Raw genomic sequence first — 21,117 nt, 5'->3', positions numbered from 1 at the left:
AATAATCCGACCCAACTATCTTGAGAATTTTTTCTGTCTCCTTTTACATGCAGTAGTTGAAAATGATCTTGCTGTACTATACCAAACTTTGAGAGTGGCTGTGTCATTTGTAAAAATGAAAAATTTTCAATAGAAATATATATATTTTAAAAAGTCTATTAAGAATAAAACCAAATCAATCACCTGGCATCAACCCAGACATTGGACACAACAAAGGCACACCTAGCTCAGTCAACACAGCAAAGTCCTCCTCATGACTATCTGGGAACTCTTGTCAAAATTGGAAAAACTGCCCAACAAGCTAGTCAAGCTTCAGCCTAACATAATCATAATCCCCAAATCATACCTATCAGCCAATGCCCTGATCTCCTTCATCACCACATTAGAGATGACAATACAATGGTACAGTCATGAGGGAGAGTGGCCTCGGGAATCTTCAACAGTGACTCTGAAGTCACGCACAACAAGTCGAACATGGAAAAGGAGATCTCCTGTTCATTATCACCCTCTCTCACTGATGAATCATTACTCCACATGAAAGAGGAGGTAGCAAGGACAGAGGGTATATTCTGCTTAGGGCGAGGAGCAACTCGGTAGTACCATTATTGGCTGAACTGACCAAGGACATAGCTGCCAGACTGCGGCAGGTGGTGGGAGACCCAGTACGGGGGAAGAACCTAATGGACCTCATCTCTAATCTACCTGTCATAGGGGCAGCTATCTGTGGCAGTATTGGTAGGTGTGATTACTGCACAGTCCTTAGGGAAACAAGTCCTGTCTTAACACTGAGGACACCTTCCATCATCTTGTGTGACAATGGCACTGTGCTAAATGGGATAGATTCAGAAAAATATTGATATAGCACCTCAAAGCTGGTGCTGTGGACCATCAGAAGAGTTGTCTTACACCACAACCTGTTACCTCATATCCCTCACTCTACCATCAGTAAGCAAAAGGATCAGTCCGAGTTCAGTGAGGAATGCAGAAAAGCTGCCTGATGCAGCATTGGATGTGCCTAAAATTGAGATGAATTTACAACATGCATACAAAACAATGGAAGTAACATTCTATAAACAAAGCTAAGTGGTCTCATAACCAATGGATTAGATGGAGCTCTGTAGTCTTACCACATTAAATGGTAATCAAAGGAATGATGGTGAAAAATTAAACTTCCACCAAAACCCCTCTGAGGCCTTAATATCCTTCTTAAAATGTACCCAGAATTGACCACAGTATCCTAGGTAAAGCCCAACTAGTATTCTCAAAGATTCAACATAGCTTCCTTTCTTTATAGTCCATTCTTCCCAGAATCCTATAAACCACACCTCTAATTGTCCTGCTACCTAGAGACTTGTTTATCTATACTCAAGGGTCACATTTTAAAGTTGTATCATGTAGGTTTATTGTCTCTCCTCATTCTCCCTGCCTCTCCACAGAATTCCTGGCCTTTCTTTCCCTGCCCCCACAAGTGTGAATTAATTAAGGAAAGCCAACATGGGTTTGTCTTTAACTAGTTTAAGTTTTTTGGTGAGGTAAAAGAGAGGGCTGCTGAGGGTAACACAGTTTACCTGGTGTACATGGATACATTGCCACATGATAGACTTGCCAGGAAAGTTAAAGCTCATAGAACAAAGGACAATGGCAGCAAGGACACAAACTTGGCCGAGTGAAAGGATAAAAAAAAGTGGCGAATGGATGTTTTTCAAATTACAGGAAAGTATATAATGGGGTTCCCAAGAGATTGGTGTCAAGACCACTGTTTTTCTTGATACATGACCTATATATTAATGATATATATTAAGACTTTGGGTGTATTAAGCTCAATTTCAAACTTTGCAGATTATACAAAACTTTGAGGTAATAGTGAAGTGAGGAGGATAGTGATAGACTTCCAGAGGACATGGAATGCCTTGGTGGAATGGGTGGTCACTTGGCAGGTGAAGTTTAATACAGAGATGTAGGAAGCTATGTTGAACCTTTGAGAATACTAGTTGGGCTTTACCTAGGATACTGTGGTCAATTTGATAGGAAGAATGAGGAGAGGCAATATAAAATAAAGCATACAATTCTAATGTGAGTGAAGGAACAGACAGACCTGGGTTTTTATGTGCACAAATCATTGAAGGACTGGGCGTGTTAAGAATGTTGGGTCCAATTTTACTCATTTTCATTCTAAGTGCTGAATCTGGGCACAGTTCAGATCCGACTTGGAAATCTGTTCTCAGGTTCCCCCATACACACTTAGCCTGAAAAAATAAATCGCCTGGATGGGTGCAGCTTCAAGAACACCCAAGAAGTTTGACACCATCCGGGACAAAGCAGCCTGCTTGATTGGCACCCGAACCACCACCTTAAATATTCACTCCCTCCACACCAGTGTATAGTGGTAGCAGTGTGTAACATCTACAAAATAGAGCAGCAACTTCCAAATTTACAATCTTTACCTCAGAAGGATAAAACACAAGGGAACACCACTGCCTTCAAATTCTCCAAGCCGCACCATCATGACTCGGAAATATATCAGCACTCCTTCTTCATTGTTGGGTCAAAATCCTGAAACTTCCTTCCTGATGGTACTTACCCACACCACATAGACTTCAACAGTTCAATAATGTGGCTCATTGCCATCTCAAGGTCAATTCGGGATGGGCAATAAATGCTGGCCTTGCCAGTAATACCTGGATCCAGTAAATGAGGAACCTTCCTCATACTGAAATATTCGGCCAGGGAATTCCTTTGAGAGAGATTTCTATCAAGAATTGTTTGCTATCCTATCTAGCTTTTGTTTTTGTCCTTGTCCTCTTTTTCCAACATTTTCTGTTGGTATTCCAAATTTCAAAATTCTTGATTATTCCTTCGATTTCTGATTTAAATTGAAATCTTGATCAGCAAAATATTTTTTCAATCAGTTTCCCCGCACACAACCCTCTGCCTGTTGTCATTTCAATTCTGTTCTACTGTAAACAGTGGGTTATACTCCAGCTGCTTAGCTCTGTTCACTCAAGGTTTTTTAGATCTCCCGTGAGACAACATTGTTGCAAGACACAAGATGAAGATCATATAACATAATGGAAAACTCACGCAATACTTCACACAGGAATTGACAAGAAGGAACTAAACACTAGTCAGACTACAGCTAAAGTACTGCATGCAGTTCTGGTCACCATGTTACAGGAAGGATGTGATTGCACTAGAGAGGGTACAGAGCAGATTTACAAGGATATTACCTGGACTGGGGAATTTTAGCCATACAGAAAGCTCCCACTCATCTGCAATTCTGTATACTGTAGAACAAATCCTTTGAGATAATTCACATCAGAATTAGAATCAGAAGGGTTGTGAATCTGTGGAATTCCCTGCCCAGTGGAGCAGTTGAGGCTACCTCATTGAATGTTTTTAGGGTAGAGATAGATAGATTTTTGAACAGTAAAGGAATTAAGGATTATGGTGAGCAGGCGGGAAAGTGGAGCTGAGTCCATGAAAAGATCAGCCATGATCTTATTGAATGGCGGAGCAGGCTTGAGGGGCCAAATGGCCTACTCCTGCTCCTAGTTCTTATGTTCCTATGTTCTTAATGATAGAATAATATATTTACATTAAACCCAGAGTGGGGAATGGTAGACAGAAAGGGAGTCACTTTAGAACAGAGATGAGGAGAAATTTCTTCAGCCAGAGAGTGGTGGGTCTGTGGAATTCATTGCCACAGAGGGCTGTGGAGGCCGAGACGTTGAGCGTCTTCAAGACAGAAATTGATAAATTCTTGATTTCTCGAGGAATTAAGGGCTATGGGGAGAGAGCGGGTAAATGGAGTTGAAATCAACCATGATTGAATGGTGGAGTGGACTCGATGGGCCGAATGGCCTTACTTCCGCTCCTATGTCTTATGGTCTTATGGTCTTATGGTGTTCCCAATGGGACTTAAACCTTGGAATACAGAGTAAAATTTCAAAATGTGTCGATGATACCAAACTTGGAGATGTGGCAAACAGTGAAGATGATACAAGGATCCAGATAGGCTAGCAGAATGAGCAAACAAGTAGCAGACGGAACTTAACACAAAGTGTGAGGTGACACATTTTGGCACAAGGGATAAGAAGAGACAATGTAGACTTAATTGCACAGAGTGTGCAGAAGCAGACAGACCTGATGGTGCATGTGCATTGATCTTTGAAGGTGACAGGACATACTGAAATAGTTAGCATAGCATAACATATGGGACCTTGTGCTTCTTAAACAGAGCTATTAGATACCAAAGCAAGGAGGTTATGTCGGACTTTTAGAAAGTTCCAGTTAGGCTCCAACCTATTGTGTCCAGTTCTGGTCACCACCCTTTAGGAGGGATGTAATGGTCATTGAGAGGGTACAGAAGAGATTTACCAGAATGGTTCCAGGGATGGGGGATTTTGGTTACAAGGTTAGGTTGGAAAAGTTGGAGTTATTCTCCTTGGAGGAAGGGAAATTTGATAGAGGTGTACAAGGTTAAAAACTGTTCCTGTTATCTTATAGTACAAGGACTGGGATGTGCAGATTTAAGGTCTTGGAAAGAGATGCTGGGGAAAATGAGGAAGAACATTTTTACACAGCAAGTGGTAACAACCTAGAACTCAGCACCAGTGAGGGTGGTGGAAGCGGAAACAATCAATGATTTCAAAAATAAATTGGATGCGTATTTCAATAAAGTAAACTTGCAGGGTTACAGGCATCAAGCATGTGGGTGGGATTGACAGGATTGCTGTTGAGAACTGACATTGACTTGATGGGCCAAATGGCCTCTTTCTGTGCCATAAATGACCTCTGAATCAAATCTTTGAACTCTGAAACATTTTTATCCCAATGAGTGGAAAGCAGTTTTTATCCCAATGAGTGGTAAGCAGTTTATCTTATTGGAATTCAGTGGGGAACAGAATACTGCTTTGAACACCCGGTATGAACATTAAGTCCTAAGATTGAGAGCGCTGTGTTATCCGGTTACGATAAGGGAATTGTACATTCTCGTCATTTTAAGCCTCGACTACTCTCAGCATCAATCCTCAGACATTCTCTGATACATAGGGCTCTAATGTGGAGCATGAACCCCTTAATCTCAGCCTATTAAACCCTTCAACTGCCCCCTGACACACACACACTCGCGCGCACACACAGACACACACACACAAACACAAACACACACACACCCCTAACAGTGTTTTATTTATATCTGAAGAAGGTGGGAACGTTACTGGCACTGTGTGCTCTTCACCCAGATGTGCATCCATTTCTATCGATACTTACACATACTGACCAGGAAGTTCCTGCCCAGGGTTGGCTGGGGTGCTGCCACATACTGCTGCTGGACCCATTCTGCCAGCCTTTCCACAACAGCTATACCCACATCAGAGACGGGAGCCTGTGCTTTGAATGGTTCAGATGCATCCTTCATCCTTCAAGAAAAAAGAACATGCATTTATATCGAGTCTGCCATGACCTCAAGATGTCCCAAAGCACTTTAAACTAATGAAATTCTTTTGAAGGGTGATTATGGTTATGATGTAGGAAACGTGGCTACCTGTATGTGCACAGCAAGCTCCCACAAACAGCCATTCAATTACAACCAAATCCTCTCTAATGATATTGGATGAAAGGTCATCAACCTGAAGCATTAACTCTGTATCTCCCTCCACAGATGCTGCCAGTCCTGCTGAGATTATCCAGCATTTTCTGTTTTTATTTCAATAGATCCTCTGTGACTGCACTGGCAATGTCATCTTGGATTACTGTATATACTCAATTCTCTCAAGTTAAAGTTAAACCCACTTAAATCTTCTGACTGAGTGAGACAGAGTTACCCATCAAGCCATGAGGTTACAGAGATAGTGAACGGTGAAGCGATAAAGAGATTTGAGAATTTTAAAATGGAGCCATTGCTTAAATGGGAGCCAGTACAGGTTGCCGAGCACAGCAGTGATGGATGAATGGGATTTGGTGAAAGTCAGGACACCAGAAGCAGAGTTTAGAATCATGTTTTCTAAGTATCTGGAAAGGAATAATATGCAGGGATGAAAGGAATAATATGCAGGGATGAGAGGGAATTGCTCCTTAGGAGGGACAGAATGGACACGATGGGCTGAATAGCCTTTTTCTGTGCGATGACGATTCTGGATTTCTATTCAATGACTGTGGGACGTCAGCGAGAAGTGCATTAAAATAGTCATCCAGACATAACAATAACCTTCATGATGAACATAATAATCTTCATGGAGCTATAGCTGGGATGAAGTCAGGCGATGTTATAGGCATTCTTAGTGGTGACATCTGGGTCCCAAGAAAATTAGCTGAGTTTCTGGATTAATAGTCCAGTGATAATACCACTAGGCCATCACCTCCCCCTGATGGATGATACCCTGGTTGAGAACAGTCTAGTTTGGCCTTGGGCAGTTTCCAGAGACAGGGATGGAGTCAGTGGCAAAGGGATAGAGTTTGTGGCAGGGACTGAAGACAATGGCTTCAGTCTTCCCAATATTTAATTGGTTGACATTCCTGCTCACCCTGTACTAGATGTCAGCTAAACAGTCTGACAATTTAGAGACAATGGAATATTGATTGTGGAGTTTACATCCAGGAAAAGGTTAAGCAAGGATAGGAGGGCAGTGAACTCAGTGGAGAGAGATGATGATGAACTGAGATGATGTTCTCATCACCAAGGATGAGAAGTCACTCAGAGGTAGAAACAGTGAGCGGGAGAAAGTTGGTCTGTTACCTGGGCAGGGAGTAGAGAACCAGGATTTTAACTGAGAGATAAGAGAGGTGTAACAAGGTGAGTTGCTCAAAGGAGGAGTAAGCTAGGGGAATGAAGAGAGAGACCAAGGTGTGATTTGGTTATAAGAACCACACGGCCATCACAATGGTCTGGGCGAGGCAGTTACTGAAGGGTTTAGATAGTGGGGGAGGTTTTAGTTGGAGTCAGCCAGGTTTCCATCAAGGTTGTGCTGTTGATGCAATCATCCACAATAACCTCACGGATTACAAGGGTGTTGTGTGTGAGTGAATGGACATTTGGGACGGAGGTTTGAAGAGAGACAGTGACAGCTGGACCACTGGCAGAGTCCACAGGATCGACAGCGGAAAGGATAAGTTGCAAAGGAAGGAGTGTGGCAGGATCAGCCCCCAGCCAGGCTGCTGGAGGGTGAGGGTCTATAAGAGAGAAGCTGTGTGCTTATCGAAGGGGCAGTCAAGCCTGGAACAGCAGCAAGAGAGTCAGCATGTCAAAGAGTATGAAAGTGGGGCAGGAATGTGTGAGGCAGAGTGCTAGAGAGGGGAGAAACGAAAGGAGGGAAGGGTCAAGGGTCGAGGGAGGATAAAGAGGGAGGAAAATAATGAACTGGAAATGGAATGGTGGGTTCAGATCTGAAGCCAAAGTGCACACATGAATGGACACAGCTTACTTGACCATAAGGCCATTAGATTACACTTGTATAAGGACAGGATTAGGGTCAGTATTGAACCTTCCCATTGTAGTGAAAACACTGGGCCACAACTACAGACTCACAAACAGCAAATGTTTGAAATATTTAATAACAAACAGTAGAAACTAATCAAACAGAATCACATACTTTTATGAGATTTTGGATTCATTAAAATATTACTGCGGGCAGGGATTTTTACAGAGAACTATGTAAAATATTTGTCTCTTACCTGTCCGCCATTGAATTTAGCCCCTGTAATGAAATAACAAATTGGAAACATTGTAAATAACTGCATCAATGCCAACTTTATTATATCAAAAATCCTGTTCAGTGATTCAAATACTGCATGTTCCAAAGTTTTCACTGTACCTTTTATTATTGTTTATTTTATGTCAAAAAACAGAAATTTGTGCTCCTGAATGGAGGGATACAAACGATTGGTCTAGTTGGACCAAGGAGTGGCACAGGCTTGGAGGGCCGAAGGGCCTGTTTCCTGTGCTGTACTGTTCTTTGTTCTTTGTTCTTTGATGAACATGCAGTCTCAAAACAAATCATTTCCCTGACCTCACGAGAGATTCTTCCCATCTCCTGTAACTGTGCGTGTTTGGTAAAACTGCCAGAGAAGCAGCGTTCACCTTCCACATACCATTTATCCTCCGTCTCTAGGTTACAGCCTGCATTTAGCCATTCAGCCCCTTTACTCCAGAGGTTGCACCAGCTGCTAGTTGCTGAAATGCCAAATGCCTAAAGAATCATGGAATCATTCAGCAACGAAGGAGGCCTTTTGGCCCATCTCAGATTTACGGACTTTTTATAAGATCTATCCAAATAGTACCACTCCCTTTCCCTGCTCTTGTAGGCCTACACGTTTTGCCCAATTTGTATTTCCAATTTTGTTTCAAAGATTACTATTGAAACTGCTTCCACAATCCTATCGGGTGCTGCATTCCAGATCACAACTCACTACTTCAAAAAATCACTTGTCACTGGTTCTTTTGCCAATTAGCTTAAATGTTCTGTTTACCAGATCTCCTGGCAATGGAAATTCTCCTTATTTATTCCATCAAAATCCCTCATGACCTTGAACATCTCCAATATATTTCTCCTTAAGACTCTTTGCTTTAAGAAGAACAAGCCTAGAAAATCAAAATTTAAAACCCAAACCTGGAAATGTCAATTTTGATAGAACATGGGAATTTAAAGGGTTGAAGATGGATTCGGTCCCCCTACTTAAGTCCTCACGCTATTCCTCAGTCCCTCCTTGCCAGAAATACATCTCATTGTTTCTCAGACCCGTTTACTCCCACCTTACTGCTAACTTCCTAATGCCCGTGGCACATAGGAATCAAACCTTTCATCACAGGGAATCATTTTCCAAAATAAACTTTGTCCATTCTGTTCATAATCCTGAGTAATTCAGTTAGATAGCTATCCAAGCTGCTCAACCTTAAATCCTGATCATTCCAGAACTGTACACGTACCATCTGAAGCCAGTCTAGGTGACCAAGACTGCGCACACACTCTGTTGCTGGCAACATTGAGAAAGGTGCAGCATTACCTGTATAAAGACAAAATCTTCATTGTGCTTGAGAAGGTCATTGAGATCAGTAAAAGATTTTTCAAAATCTTTCACTTTCTTTTCCAGATTGCAGATCTGGACATCGATCTCTGTAGTCAGGCGATTCTGTTCACTCTCCAGGTAGCGCAGGATTCTCCTTTCCTCCTTATCAATATGCTTCCTCAGTGTTTCATATTTGGCTTTGATTTTCATCTGTACAATTTTTTTCACGCTCTTAAGATGCAGAAGGAGTTTTGTCAGCAACAAGCACAGATCATGTCACCTCATTGTTGCAAAATTGAGACACAGTGAGCAAAGCCATGCAATCCTGCCTGTGGGACAACAATTCCCGTTTACTCATGGCAGATCCCACCCGAAGTTCTGGTACTGAGTACACAGACAGTTTACACCAGTTTCTCCCCTTTCATCTAGTTAACCTAACATCTATCATTGGGAAAATGTTAGAATCCATTATTAAGAACCATAGAACCATTTTAACTTTCCAAATATTGATATAGGTCGAATAGTTTGGATGGGGCAGTTTTTGTGCAGTGTGTGCAGGAGGGGTTCCTGACACAATATGTGGATAAGCCGACAAGAGGTGGGGCCACATTGGATTTGGTAATGGGAAATGAACCGGGCCAAGTGTTGGATTTGGTTGTGGGAGAGCACTTTGGAGATAGTGACCACAATTCGGTGTCTTTTGTTATTGCAATGGAGAGGGCCATATGGCAGGGCATAGTTTACAATTGGGGGAGAGGTAATTATGATGCAATCAGGCGGGAATTAGGAAGCATAGGATGGGAACAAAAATTGTCAGGGAAAGGCACTAATGATAAGTGGAACTTTTTCAAGGAACAAATACTGCGTGTCCTTGATAGGTATGTCCCTGCCAGGCAGAGAGGAAATGGCAGAGTGAGGGAACCATGGTTCACAAAAGAGGTGGAATGTCTTGTCAAGAGGAAGAAGGAAGCGTATGTAAGGTTGAGAAAACAAGGTTCAGTTGGCTCGATGGAGGGCTACAAGTTAGCAAGAAATGAGCTGAAAAAGGGACTTAGGAGAGCTAGGAGGGGGCATGAGAAGTCCTTGGCGGGTCGGATCAAGGAAAACCCCAAGGCTTTTTACTCTTATGGTGAGGAATAAAAGAATGACCAGGGTGAGGTTGGGGCCGGTCAAGGACGGCAGTGGGAATTTGTGCATGAAGTCAAAAGAGATAGGAGAGGTGATGAATGAATACTTTTCTTCGGTGTTCACCAAGGAGAGGGGCCATGTTTTTGAGGAAGAGAGGGTGTCACAGGCTGATAGGCTGGAGGAAGTAGATGTTCGGAGGGAAGATGTACTAGCAATTTTGAATAAACTGAAAGTTGATAAGTCCCCTGAGCCTGATGAAATATATCCTAGAATTCTTTGGGAGGCAAGGGATGAGATAGCAGAGCCTTTGGCATTGATCTTTGCGTCCTCACTGTCCACGGGGGTGGTGCCAGAGGACTGGAGAGTGGGGAATGTGGTTCCTCTGTTTAAGAAAGGGAATAGAAATGACCCTGGTAATTATAGGCCGGTTAGTCTTACTTCGGTGGTCGGTAAGTTGATGGAAAAGATCCTCAGGGATAGGATTTACGACCATTTAGAAAGATGCAGCTTAATCCGGGATTGTCAGCACGGATTTGTGAAGGGCAAGTCTTGCCTCACAAATTTGATAGAATTTTTTGAGGAGGTAACTAAGTATGTAGATGAAGGTAGTGCAGTTGATGTCATATACATGGATTTTAGTAAGGCGTTTGATAAAGTCCCCCATGGTCGGCTTATGAAGAAAGTAAGGAAATGTGGGATAGAGGGAAGTTTGGCTGATTGTATAGGTAACTGGCTATCTAACAGAAGACAGAGGGTGGTGGTGGATGGAAACTTTTCGGACTGGAAACCGGTTACCAGCGGAGTGCCACAGGGATCAGTGCTTGGTCCTCTGCTATTTGTCATTTTTATAAATGACTTGGAGGAGGGGGCTGAAGGGTGGATCAGTCAATTTGCTGATGACACCAAGATTGGTGGAGTAGTGGATGAGATGGAGGGCTGTTGTAGGCTGCAAAGAGATATAGATAGGATGCAGAGCTGGGCTGAAAAATGGCAAATGGAGTTTAACCCTGACAAATGCGAGGTGATTCATTTTGGTCGGACAAATTTAAATGTGGATTACAGGGTCAAAGGTAGGGTTCTGAAGAATGTGGAGGAACAGAAAGATCTTGGGGTTCGTATCCATAGATCTCTGAAGGTTGCCACTCAAGTGGATAGAGCCGTGAAGAAGGCCTATAGTGTGTTGGCGTTCATTAACACGGGGTTTGAGTTTAAGAGCCATGGGGTTATGCTGCAACTGTACAGGACCTTGGTGAGACCACATTTGGAATATTGTGTGCAGTTCTGGTCACCTCACTTTAAGAAGGATGTGGAGACACTGGAAAGAGTGCAAAGGAGATTTACCAGGATGCTGCCTGGTTTGGAGGGTAGGTCTTATGAGGAAAGGTTGAGGGAACTTGGGCTTTTCTCTTTGGAGCGGAGGAGGTTGAGAGGAGACTTGATAGAGGTTTATAAGATGATGAGGGGGATAGATAGAGTGAACGTTCAAAGACTATTTCCTCGGGTGAATGGAGTGGTAACTAGGGGGCATAACTATAGGGTTCATGGTGGGAGATATAGGAAGGATGTCCGAGGTAGGTTTTTTACTCAGAGAGTGGTTGGGGTGTGGAATGGACTGCCTGCAGTGATAGTGGAGTCAGAAACTTTAGGAACATTTAAGAAGCTATTGGATAGGCACATGGAGTACTTCGGGATGATAGGGAGGAAATAGCTTGATTTGGGTTTCAGACAAAGCTCGGCACAACAACGTGGGCCGAAGGGCCTGTTCTGTGCTGTACTGTTCTATGTTCTATAGAAACCCTACAGTGCAGAAAGAGGCCATTCGGCCCATCGAGTCTGCACCGACAACAATGCCACCCAGGCCCTATCCCCGTATCCATACATATTTACCTGCTAATCCCCCTAACCCTCATATTTACCCATTAATCCCTCTACGCATCCCGGGACACTAAGGGGCAATTTAGCTTGGCCAATCAACCTAACCCGCACATCTTTGGACTGTGGGAGGAAACCGGAGCACCCGGAGGAAACCCACGCAGACACGGGGAGAATGTGCAAACTCCGCACAGACAGTGACCCGAGCCGGGAATCAAACCCAGGTCCCTGGAGCTGTGAAGCAGCAGTGCTAACCACTGTGCTACCGGGAAAAGTATCATAGAATCCCTGCAGTGCAGGAGGAGGCCATTCAGCCCATTGAGCCTGCACCAACAACAATCCCATCCAGGCCCTATCTCCGTAACCCCACGTATTTACTCTGCTAATCCCCCTGACATTAAGGGGCAATTTATCATGGTCAGTCCACCTAACCTGCACGTCTTTGGACCATGGGCAGAAACCAGAGCACCCGGAGGGACGTCTTGACAAATACATGAATAGGATGGGAATAGAGGGATATGGTCCCCAGAAGGGTAGGGGGTTTTAGTTAAGTCAGGTAGCATGGTCGGTGCAGGCTTGGAGGGCCAAAGGGCCTGTTTCTGCGCTGTAATTTTCTTTGTTCTTTCTTTGGAGAAGACCCATGCACATACAGGGAGAATGTGCAAACTCCACACAAACTGTCACCTTCGTCCAGAATTGAACCAAGGTCCCTGGTGCTGTGAGGCAGCAGGGCTAACCACTGTGCCATTGTGACGCCTTAGTAACAGGGTGCCTTGTAGTAAAAGGACATTTAGAAAATCATAATACAATCAGACAACATGGATTTGTGAAAGGGAACTCATGCTTGACAAATTTATTAGAGCTCCTTAATGATGTAATGGAGCAGGGTGAATAAAGGGGAACCAGTAGGTGTGGTGCATTTGGACTTCCAAGGGGCATTTGGTAAGGGGTCACATTAAAAGTTCCTGCAAAAGATAAGAAATCAGGATGTTGGAGGTGATATATCAGCGTGAATAGAGGATTGGTTATTATGAAGCAGAGAGTTGGGATAAATGGATCGTTTAAAAAAAAATAATTTATGGAATGGAGGTGTCGCTGGCTAGGCTCAGCTTTTATTACCCATCCTACTTGTCATTGAGAAGGTGATGGTGGGCTGCCTTCTTGAACTGCTGCGCTCCCTATTTTTATTTATTTATTATTAGTCACAAGTAGGCTTACATTAACACTGCAATGAAGTTACTGTGAAAATCCCCTAGTCGCCTCACCCTGGGCCTGTTCAGGTACGCTGAGGGAGAAATTAGCGTGGCCAATGCACCTAACCAGTATGTCTTTTGGACTGTGGAAGGAAACCGGAGCACCTGGAGGAAACCCATGCAGACACAAAGAGAACATGCAGACTGCACAGACAGTGACCCAAGCTGGTAATCAAACCCGAGTCCCTGGAGCTGTGAAGCAGCAGTACTAACTGCTGTGCCACTGTGCTGCTCGACACTGAGGTGTAGGTACACCCACAGTACTGTTAGGGAGGGAATTCCAGGATTTTGACCCAGTGACAGTGAAGGATCAGCAATATATTTCCAAGTCAGGATGGAGAATAACTTGGAGGGAAAATTCTTGCTGGTGGTGTTCCCAGGTATCTGCTGCCCTTGTCCTTCTAGACAGTAGTGGTTGAGGGTTTGGAAAGTGCTGCTTAAGGCACTATGGTGAGTTCCTCCAGTGCATCTTGTAGATGTCATACACGGCTGATACTGTTCATCAGTGATGGAGAGATTGAATGTTTATGGAAGGGGTAGCAGTCAAGCAAGCTGGTTGGTCCTGGGTGGTGGTGAGCTTCTTGAGTGTTGGAGCTGCACTCATCCAGGCAAGTGGAAAGTATTTCATCACACTCCTGACCTGTGCCTTGTAGATAGTAGACAAGCTTTGGAAAGTCAGAGTTACTCATTCCAGAATTTCCAGTCTATGACCTATTCTTGCAGCCACATTTATATGGCCAGTCCAGTTCAGTTTCTGGTCAATGGTAACCCCCAAGATATTGATAGTGGGGAATTCAGCAATGGTCTCGCCATTGAATGTCAAGAGGTTAAATCCTCTCTCGTTCGAGATGGCTATTGCCTGGCACATGTGTGGCACAAATGTTACTTGCAACTTGTCAACCCAAGCCATTAGAGGGAGCGTCATCGAATATATTCAAGGTTGAGTTCAACAGGTTTTTGATCATCAAGGGAGTCAAAGGCTATTGGGGGCAGGCAGGAAAGTGGAGTTAGGAGGTCTTGTGGTGCAGTGAGTTAGCATCACTGCCTCTGAGCCAAAAGCTCCGGGTTCAAGTCTCACCCCTGGACTTGATGGCCAAGGAAGGAACATCCATAAGTACACAAGTGGAAACATCCACCCAGTATCCACCCTATCAAATCCCCACAGGATCTGATATGGTTCACTAAGATCACCTCTCATTCTTCTAAACTCCAATGGGTACAGGCTCAACCTGCTTAACCTTTCTTCATTCCAGGAATGAATCGAATGAACTTTCTCTGAACTGCTTCAAAAGCAATTATAACTTTTTTTGAATAAGGAGACTAAAACTGCAAAATATTCCAGATGTGGTCTCACCAAGGCTCTGTAAACCATTCCTACATTCCCCTCAGAATAAATGCCAACATTCCCTTTGCCTTCCTTGCTGCACTAATCACTTGCTGCACCCGCTAATAACTTTTTGTGATTCATGTATCAGGACACCCGGATCTGTACACTGAGTTCTACAATCTGTCCTCATTTAAATAATATTCTGTCTTGCTATTCTTCCTGCCAAAGTGGACAAGTTCACATTTTCCCGCATTATTCTCCACCTGCCAAATGTTTTGCTCACTCACTTAACCTGTCTATCCCTTTGCAGACTTCTTATCTCCTTGTGACAACTTACTGTCTTACCTATCTTGGTGTCATCAGTAAATCTAGCTCCCATGCATTAGGCTGCTTTATCCAAATCATTGATGTAACTCCCTGATCCCTGTGCCACTCTACCTGTCACAGCTCGCCAACCTGGAAAAGACCCATTTGTCCCTACTGGCTGCTTCCTGTTACCTACGAATCCTTTACCCATGCTAATGTGATACCCACTGTTTGACAGGCTCCTCTTACCTGTGCATTCTTTTTCTCTTTGTGAAGATCGCTTAGAGCTAATTGAACGGCTTCAACATTATTTCGGATTTTCAGCAGCTGATGTTGTAAGTGATTCTAAAGAGGGAACATTGGAGACATTGAAAACATTATGAACGTCAAATTTATGTGCAAAGGATGCTGTCGCCATTTTCAGATTGAACTGAAATACTCAGCAGGTCTGGCAGCCTCTGTGGAGAGAGGGTTGATGTTTCAGTCCAGTGGGTCCAGGATGTCTGTAAATAGCCCAAAATATCCTCCAGACTGCATGGCAGAATATAAAACTTGCTTCACATTGTGCCATGCCAATTATAACATCTTCAAATCTCTTCACACAATGAGTCACTTTTAGAAGTGCCATTCTGTCCCAGTGCTGCAATGAGATGGATCAGTTTGGTTTGATAGTATTGACTGAGGGAGAAATGTTGGCCATGGCATGAGAACACTTTGCTCTTTGAATGATTTGCTGATGACATCATTATATTAAGTTCAGCAGTGAGTGTTATTATTATGGGTTGTAAGTGAGATGCTTTTATTCTTGCACTGTGTTTTGGTAACAAAAGAATAATGTGAAACGGGGAAATGTTACCAAAACCATAGGAGGAATCAAAACTGCATCGCGACACAGTTGGGTAATTTAAAGTGCTTTAAGAAAACAGGCTAGGGGATCTCAGAACACCTGAATTGCACAGAAATGAAGGACCACGTGCCCCTCAGTACCTGTGGACTTGTCAGCCTAGTTCTTAGAGTCACCAGATTCCCTTCCATAAAAACAACTGCTGGTAAGGAATGGGATCAGACGCCAGACATGGTGTCAATACACAGGTGAATTCAGCTTGCTTCTGATTACACCACTTTCATCACTGCGTTTGAAAGTTCTGGGTGGAGCTTCGAACCAACCAGGCGCTGAGGGAATTTCACAATGTCACTGAAGCTATCCTTAGTCTCCTCGAGTTGGACATTCAAGACCCCACAGCACCATTCAAAGAGCAAAGTGTACTCATGCCATGGCCAACATTTCTCCCTCAGTCAATACTATCAAACCAAACTGATCCATCTCATTGCAGCACTGGGACAGAATGGCACTTCTAAAAGTGACTCATTGTGTGAAGGGATTTTGAGATGTTATAATTGGCACGGCACAATGTGAAGCTAGTTTTATATTCTGCCATGCAGTCTGGAGGATATTTTGGGCTATTTACAGACATCCTGGACCCACCGGACTGAAACATTAACCCTCTCTCCACAGAGGCTGCCAGACCTGCTGAGTATTTCAGTTATTTTTGTTTTAGATTCCCAGCAATACTTTGCTCTCACCTTTCGGTGATCAGTTCACTTCAAAGATGAAATCTTATTTCCAAGAAACATTTCCCACTAATATTGACACAGGATTGTAACAATAAGGAAAGATCAACCGTGAAGCGAATTTCCACAGCCAGGAAGGGATGTCACAGCTTGTGGGAGAGGGAACAGGAAGTACTGCAGTGGTTGTGAAGCAGCCTCAGATTTTCTGTTCTGGATTTCAATCTTTGCAGGTTTGAAAGGCTTGCGGGACACTCGCACCATGTGAACACTCTGCAATTCAGTATTGAGACACTGCGTAAAACTAGCCAGAGAGATCTGGTGAAATACTTTGACCTGAAAATGAACCAGGATAAAATCGCCAATGTTAGCCGGCAAACCAGGATTCAGATCGCAGTCAGAGAGAAAGTACTTTCCTCAGCTCCCAGCTGTCACAGAAACATGTTGGGTGTACAAGCAGCTCAGTTAACATTATTGACAGAAAGTAGCTTATAATTTTTCGAATGTGTGCCATTCCATCTCCCTCCCCAGCCTGTCCAAACCTCTCTTGATCCAATCCCATAGCCCTTTCCTCACTTCTGATCCAGAAATCTCATTTAAAACTCTTCCACTTAATGGTCTTTCTATCTCTGTACCATCCCGCTGCTGTCTGTAGCTAACCCTACCGCAAGGTCTGGCAAGGTGTTCCATTCTCATCAATCTGGTGCCTTCCTCACACATCCCACTGTGCATTCTTTATCTCGCCTGCAACCCGCTCAATGCCATCCTCTTTCTGCTTTCCCCCACTCTGCCCTCTACTAGGCATCTCTGTAGTTTCTCAGCTCTGATCAAATGGCCGAGATAATGTCATTTTCTTTTCCGGATGTCACTTTTCAGAGTTCTTTTTGTTGTTGCAATTTCAAGGACCTCTTCACTTGTCTCACACTTTATGGATTTTTATGCAGACACATTTCGAAGGCGCCTGTTTTCTTACTCAGATCTTTACTGAGTGTTCAGGTTTCTGAGGCCGACATGAAAGTGGATAACATCCTCCAGCACTACTCCATTCCTCTGATCCCTTCTCCAATCCCTCTTCGCCTCATTGAACACTGTAACTGCTGTCACCTGGATCTCACATCCTGAAAGTACTTCCCTTTGCCTCACTCTCCATCTCCCTTCCCCATCAAAGCTGCTCCTCAAAACCCTCACCTCATCCGTCCCAATCTCTGTTGAGTTACTTTATCATCAATACTCCTCCCCACGCTTAAAGAGCCTCGGGGTCATTTTCTGCCGGCTAATTAAAGATTTTTTAAAATCAGAAAATGTTGGAGATCAGACTTGAAACATTGACTGTGTTTCTGCACAGATGCTGCCTGACCTGCTGAACATTTCCAGCATGTCCTTCTTAATTCGCCTTTTGCATCAATGTTTGTACCGATATTTATTATTCAAACAAAGGCGGTTCTATGCTCCCTCCACACACATTGTCTGTATCTTTAAGATCTGGCTGGCTGTAGGGATTCGCATTCTAATCAGTATTCTGTAACTTGATGTTGTGTCTCTGTGTCCTGTTTGAGAGCACATTTCCATTCCATCTGACGAAGGAGCAGCGCTCCGAAAGCTAATGGTATTTGCTACCAAATAAACCTGTTGGACTTTAACCTGGTGTTGTTAAAACTCTTACTAAAACCTGAAAACAGTGATTAAAGTTTTAAAGTTTATTTATTAGTGTCACAAATAGGCTTACATTAAATAAAAGCAAATTACTGCGGATGCTGGAACATTGACAAAGCGCCATCTGGACTCGAAACGTCAGCTCTTTTGTCTCCTTACAGAGGCTGCCAGACCTGCTGACATTTTCCAGCATTTTCCCTTTAGGCTTACATGAACCCTACAATGAAGTTACTTCGAAAATCCTCCAGTCGCCACACTCTGGCGCCTGTTCGGGTACACTGAGGGAGAATTTAGCATGGCCCATTAACCTAACCAGCACGTCTTTGGATTGTGGGAGGAGCCGGAGCACCCGGAGGAAACCCACGCAGACATGGGGAGAACGTGCAGACTCCATACAGACTCAAGCTGGGAATCAAACCCGGGTCTCTGGTGCTGTGAGGCAGCAGTGCTACCACTGTGCCACCGTGCTGCCCCAGATTAAGTGAATAGAACATTCTTCAAGCTAACACCAGCTTAGTTACAGCAGAGATTCGATGTGAGCCGCCCTGTACTGAGCGACTGCCAGTGATTCTGTCTGCAACATTTCAACATCCCTGCTGTAATTTCCCCCAAATTCATTGTTATCACCCTGTCCCCCAACCCGGCTCTAAGTAATCAACGGAAGTAGAATACAAATCAAACATAAAAAAAACAAAAAAGTAACCTGAGCTACCATTAAATAACCAATATCTTCTTTAATTCAATAATAAATCATTGCACTGGACTGATCATAGCCTCGGTATAATGCCAAGTTTCACAACTCACACTGATTTAATTAGACTTTAGAGGGATACAGAGCAGGAAATTAGAAGGATGGATGCAGGTGCCATCTTTCTCACAGCTCCCCGTCACATAGACACACTTACCCTCAGCTCCTTCTCCCCTTCAGTGATGCTGCCACAGCGATGGTCCTTGTGTTTGCCGATGAGGGTACAGAGAGTGCACACACACACTTTGTCATCCTTACAGTAAATCTTCAGCAGCTCCTGGTGCTCTGTGCATTTCCACACGGACAGGTCTGCAGTGGGTTCAACAAGAAGATGGTTTTTAAACACCCTGCTCTCGGTGTGATGTCTCAGATGTTCAGGACACATGGAAGCTTCACATTTCAGGCAGGTCTTCACGGCTGGTCGCAGTTTCTCGGTGCAGTAGTTACACAGGACAGCGTCCTGGGAAAGGCCCAAAGCCAGGTATTTCTGAACTATATTTGCCAGTTTGAAGTTCTTCTCCAGTTCAGGTCTGTTGCTGTACTCTGCTCGACATTCCGGACAAGAATAAGGGACAACCACATCGCCCCAGGTCTCCTCAATGCAGGAGCGGCAGAAACTGTGTTTACAGTCGAGTATGACCGGGTCTGTGTAAATCTCCAGACAAATAGCACAAGTTAATTCCTCCCCTAAAGCCTCCTGGGCTAAACCGGTAGCCATGTTCAAGTCAGAAGTGTTCAGCGCTGTTGTGTTAACTCCGATTTGTACAGAAGACAACAAAAATAGATCAGCAAAACATCTAGTCTTTGATCCCTTGTGTATAAGTAAGGGTGTGTGTGAGTGCACCTGTTAACCGCACTCCGTGACTAATCTGATGGATATTGAACTCAGGCTATTATTATACCTGGGATCAGAGAACAAAAGATTCACTAATTTACCAGATTTCTGAATCTCTGTAAAAGTAATTCATTTTATTGTCAAAGCAAGTTCGGATTGTCAGATGTGGACGCGGCAACTGCAGAAACACTGAACAGAACTGGCAGCAGATCTTTAAACAATTCAAAAATAGCCCTTGATCAGAAATGGAAGATATCACAGAGAGAGCGAGGGAAAAGGGGTATACATGAGGAATAGAATGAGGAATAGATTGGGCAGAAAACAGAAATAGTTAATTTACAGAAAGGATGATAATCTGAGATAAGGAGACGCAAATGGGAAACAGCAACTTACATTTATGTAGCGCCTCTGATGAATAAAATGCCCGAAGGCGTTTCACAGACACAGACATCCCAAAAGAACCTTAATCCTTTTCAAGTGATCATTGCAATTGCACAAGGTGAAATATCCCTGCGTTGTAACGTGGTACCATGGCGGTCTAAGGCGCTGGATCTGGCTCTGGGCTCTGCGGAGGTATGGGTTCAAATCCCCCCGCTGCCAGAACGGATTTGACTTTTAGCAATTGGCTCTATAGCTCAATGGTCAGAGCGCTGGTCTTGTAAATCAGTTCAATTCTTATGGAGGGCACACAGCACCAGGGACCCGGGTTCAATTCCAGCCTCGGGGTCGCTGTCTGTGTGGAGTTTGCATGTTCTCCCTGTGTCTGCGTGGGTTTTCTCCCATAGTCCAAAGATGTGCGGGTTAGGTTGATTGGCCATGCTAAATTGACCCTAGTGTCAGGGGGATTAGCAGGGTAAATGCGTGGGGTTACGGGAATAGCGCCTGGGTGGGATTGTGTTCGGTACAGACTCGATGGGCCGAATGGCCGCCTGTAGGGATTCTATAACAGTGTGACACAAACAACATGTCAAAGATCAAAAGTTTGATCAAATTGTCAGATTTTAAGGATTGTCTTAAAAGAGGAAAGTGAGGTTGAGAGATGTAGGAGATATCCAGATTATACGTAAATAATTAAGGCAGGTTTAGGTGAAAGTGCAGAGGGAAGCACTAACATCTGGCAAAGCAGAACAGACGCCAGTGTTCCAAAAGTGAAAGATTAAAAACTAGAAAAGAGCAGGGATCCAGACCAATCTGCTGACTGTCATTTAAAATGTGTTCTAATTTGTAAGAACATTTTAAAGAACTCATTCATGGAATGTGGGCATTGCTGGCTGGGCCAGTATTTATTGCCCCTCCCTAATTGCCCTTGAGGAGGTGCTGGTGAACTGACTTCTTGAACCCCTGCAGTCCATGTGGTGTAAATACATGCACAGTGCTGTTAGTGAGGGAGTTCCTGGATTTTGACCCAAAAAAACAGTGAAGG

General features: G+C 43.8%; 1 protein-coding gene across 1 annotated transcript in view; it reads right to left on the bottom strand.

The window, feature by feature from the left end:
- The window catches only part of LOC144479377 (E3 ubiquitin/ISG15 ligase TRIM25-like), a 28,921-nt gene extending 9,344 nt beyond the window's left edge, over positions 1-19,577 (bottom strand). The window contains exons 1-5 of the mRNA XM_078197997.1: positions 19,017-19,577; positions 15,139-15,234; positions 9,001-9,234; positions 7,672-7,694; positions 5,272-5,420 (exon numbers count right to left, since the gene is read on the bottom strand). Coding sequence (XP_078054123.1) covers positions 5,272-5,420; positions 7,672-7,694; positions 9,001-9,234; positions 15,139-15,234; positions 19,017-19,577 — 1,063 coding nt within the window. The remainder of the gene's footprint in view (positions 1-5,271; positions 5,421-7,671; positions 7,695-9,000; positions 9,235-15,138; positions 15,235-19,016) is intronic.
- Between the last annotated feature and the right edge of the window lie 1,540 nt (positions 19,578-21,117).

This window comes from Mustelus asterias, chromosome 26 (genome assembly GCF_964213995.1).
Source record: "Mustelus asterias chromosome 26, sMusAst1.hap1.1, whole genome shotgun sequence".
Lineage (NCBI taxonomy): Eukaryota > Metazoa > Chordata > Chondrichthyes > Carcharhiniformes > Triakidae > Mustelus > Mustelus asterias.
This window is presented reverse-complemented; position numbering and strand designations above follow the sequence as displayed.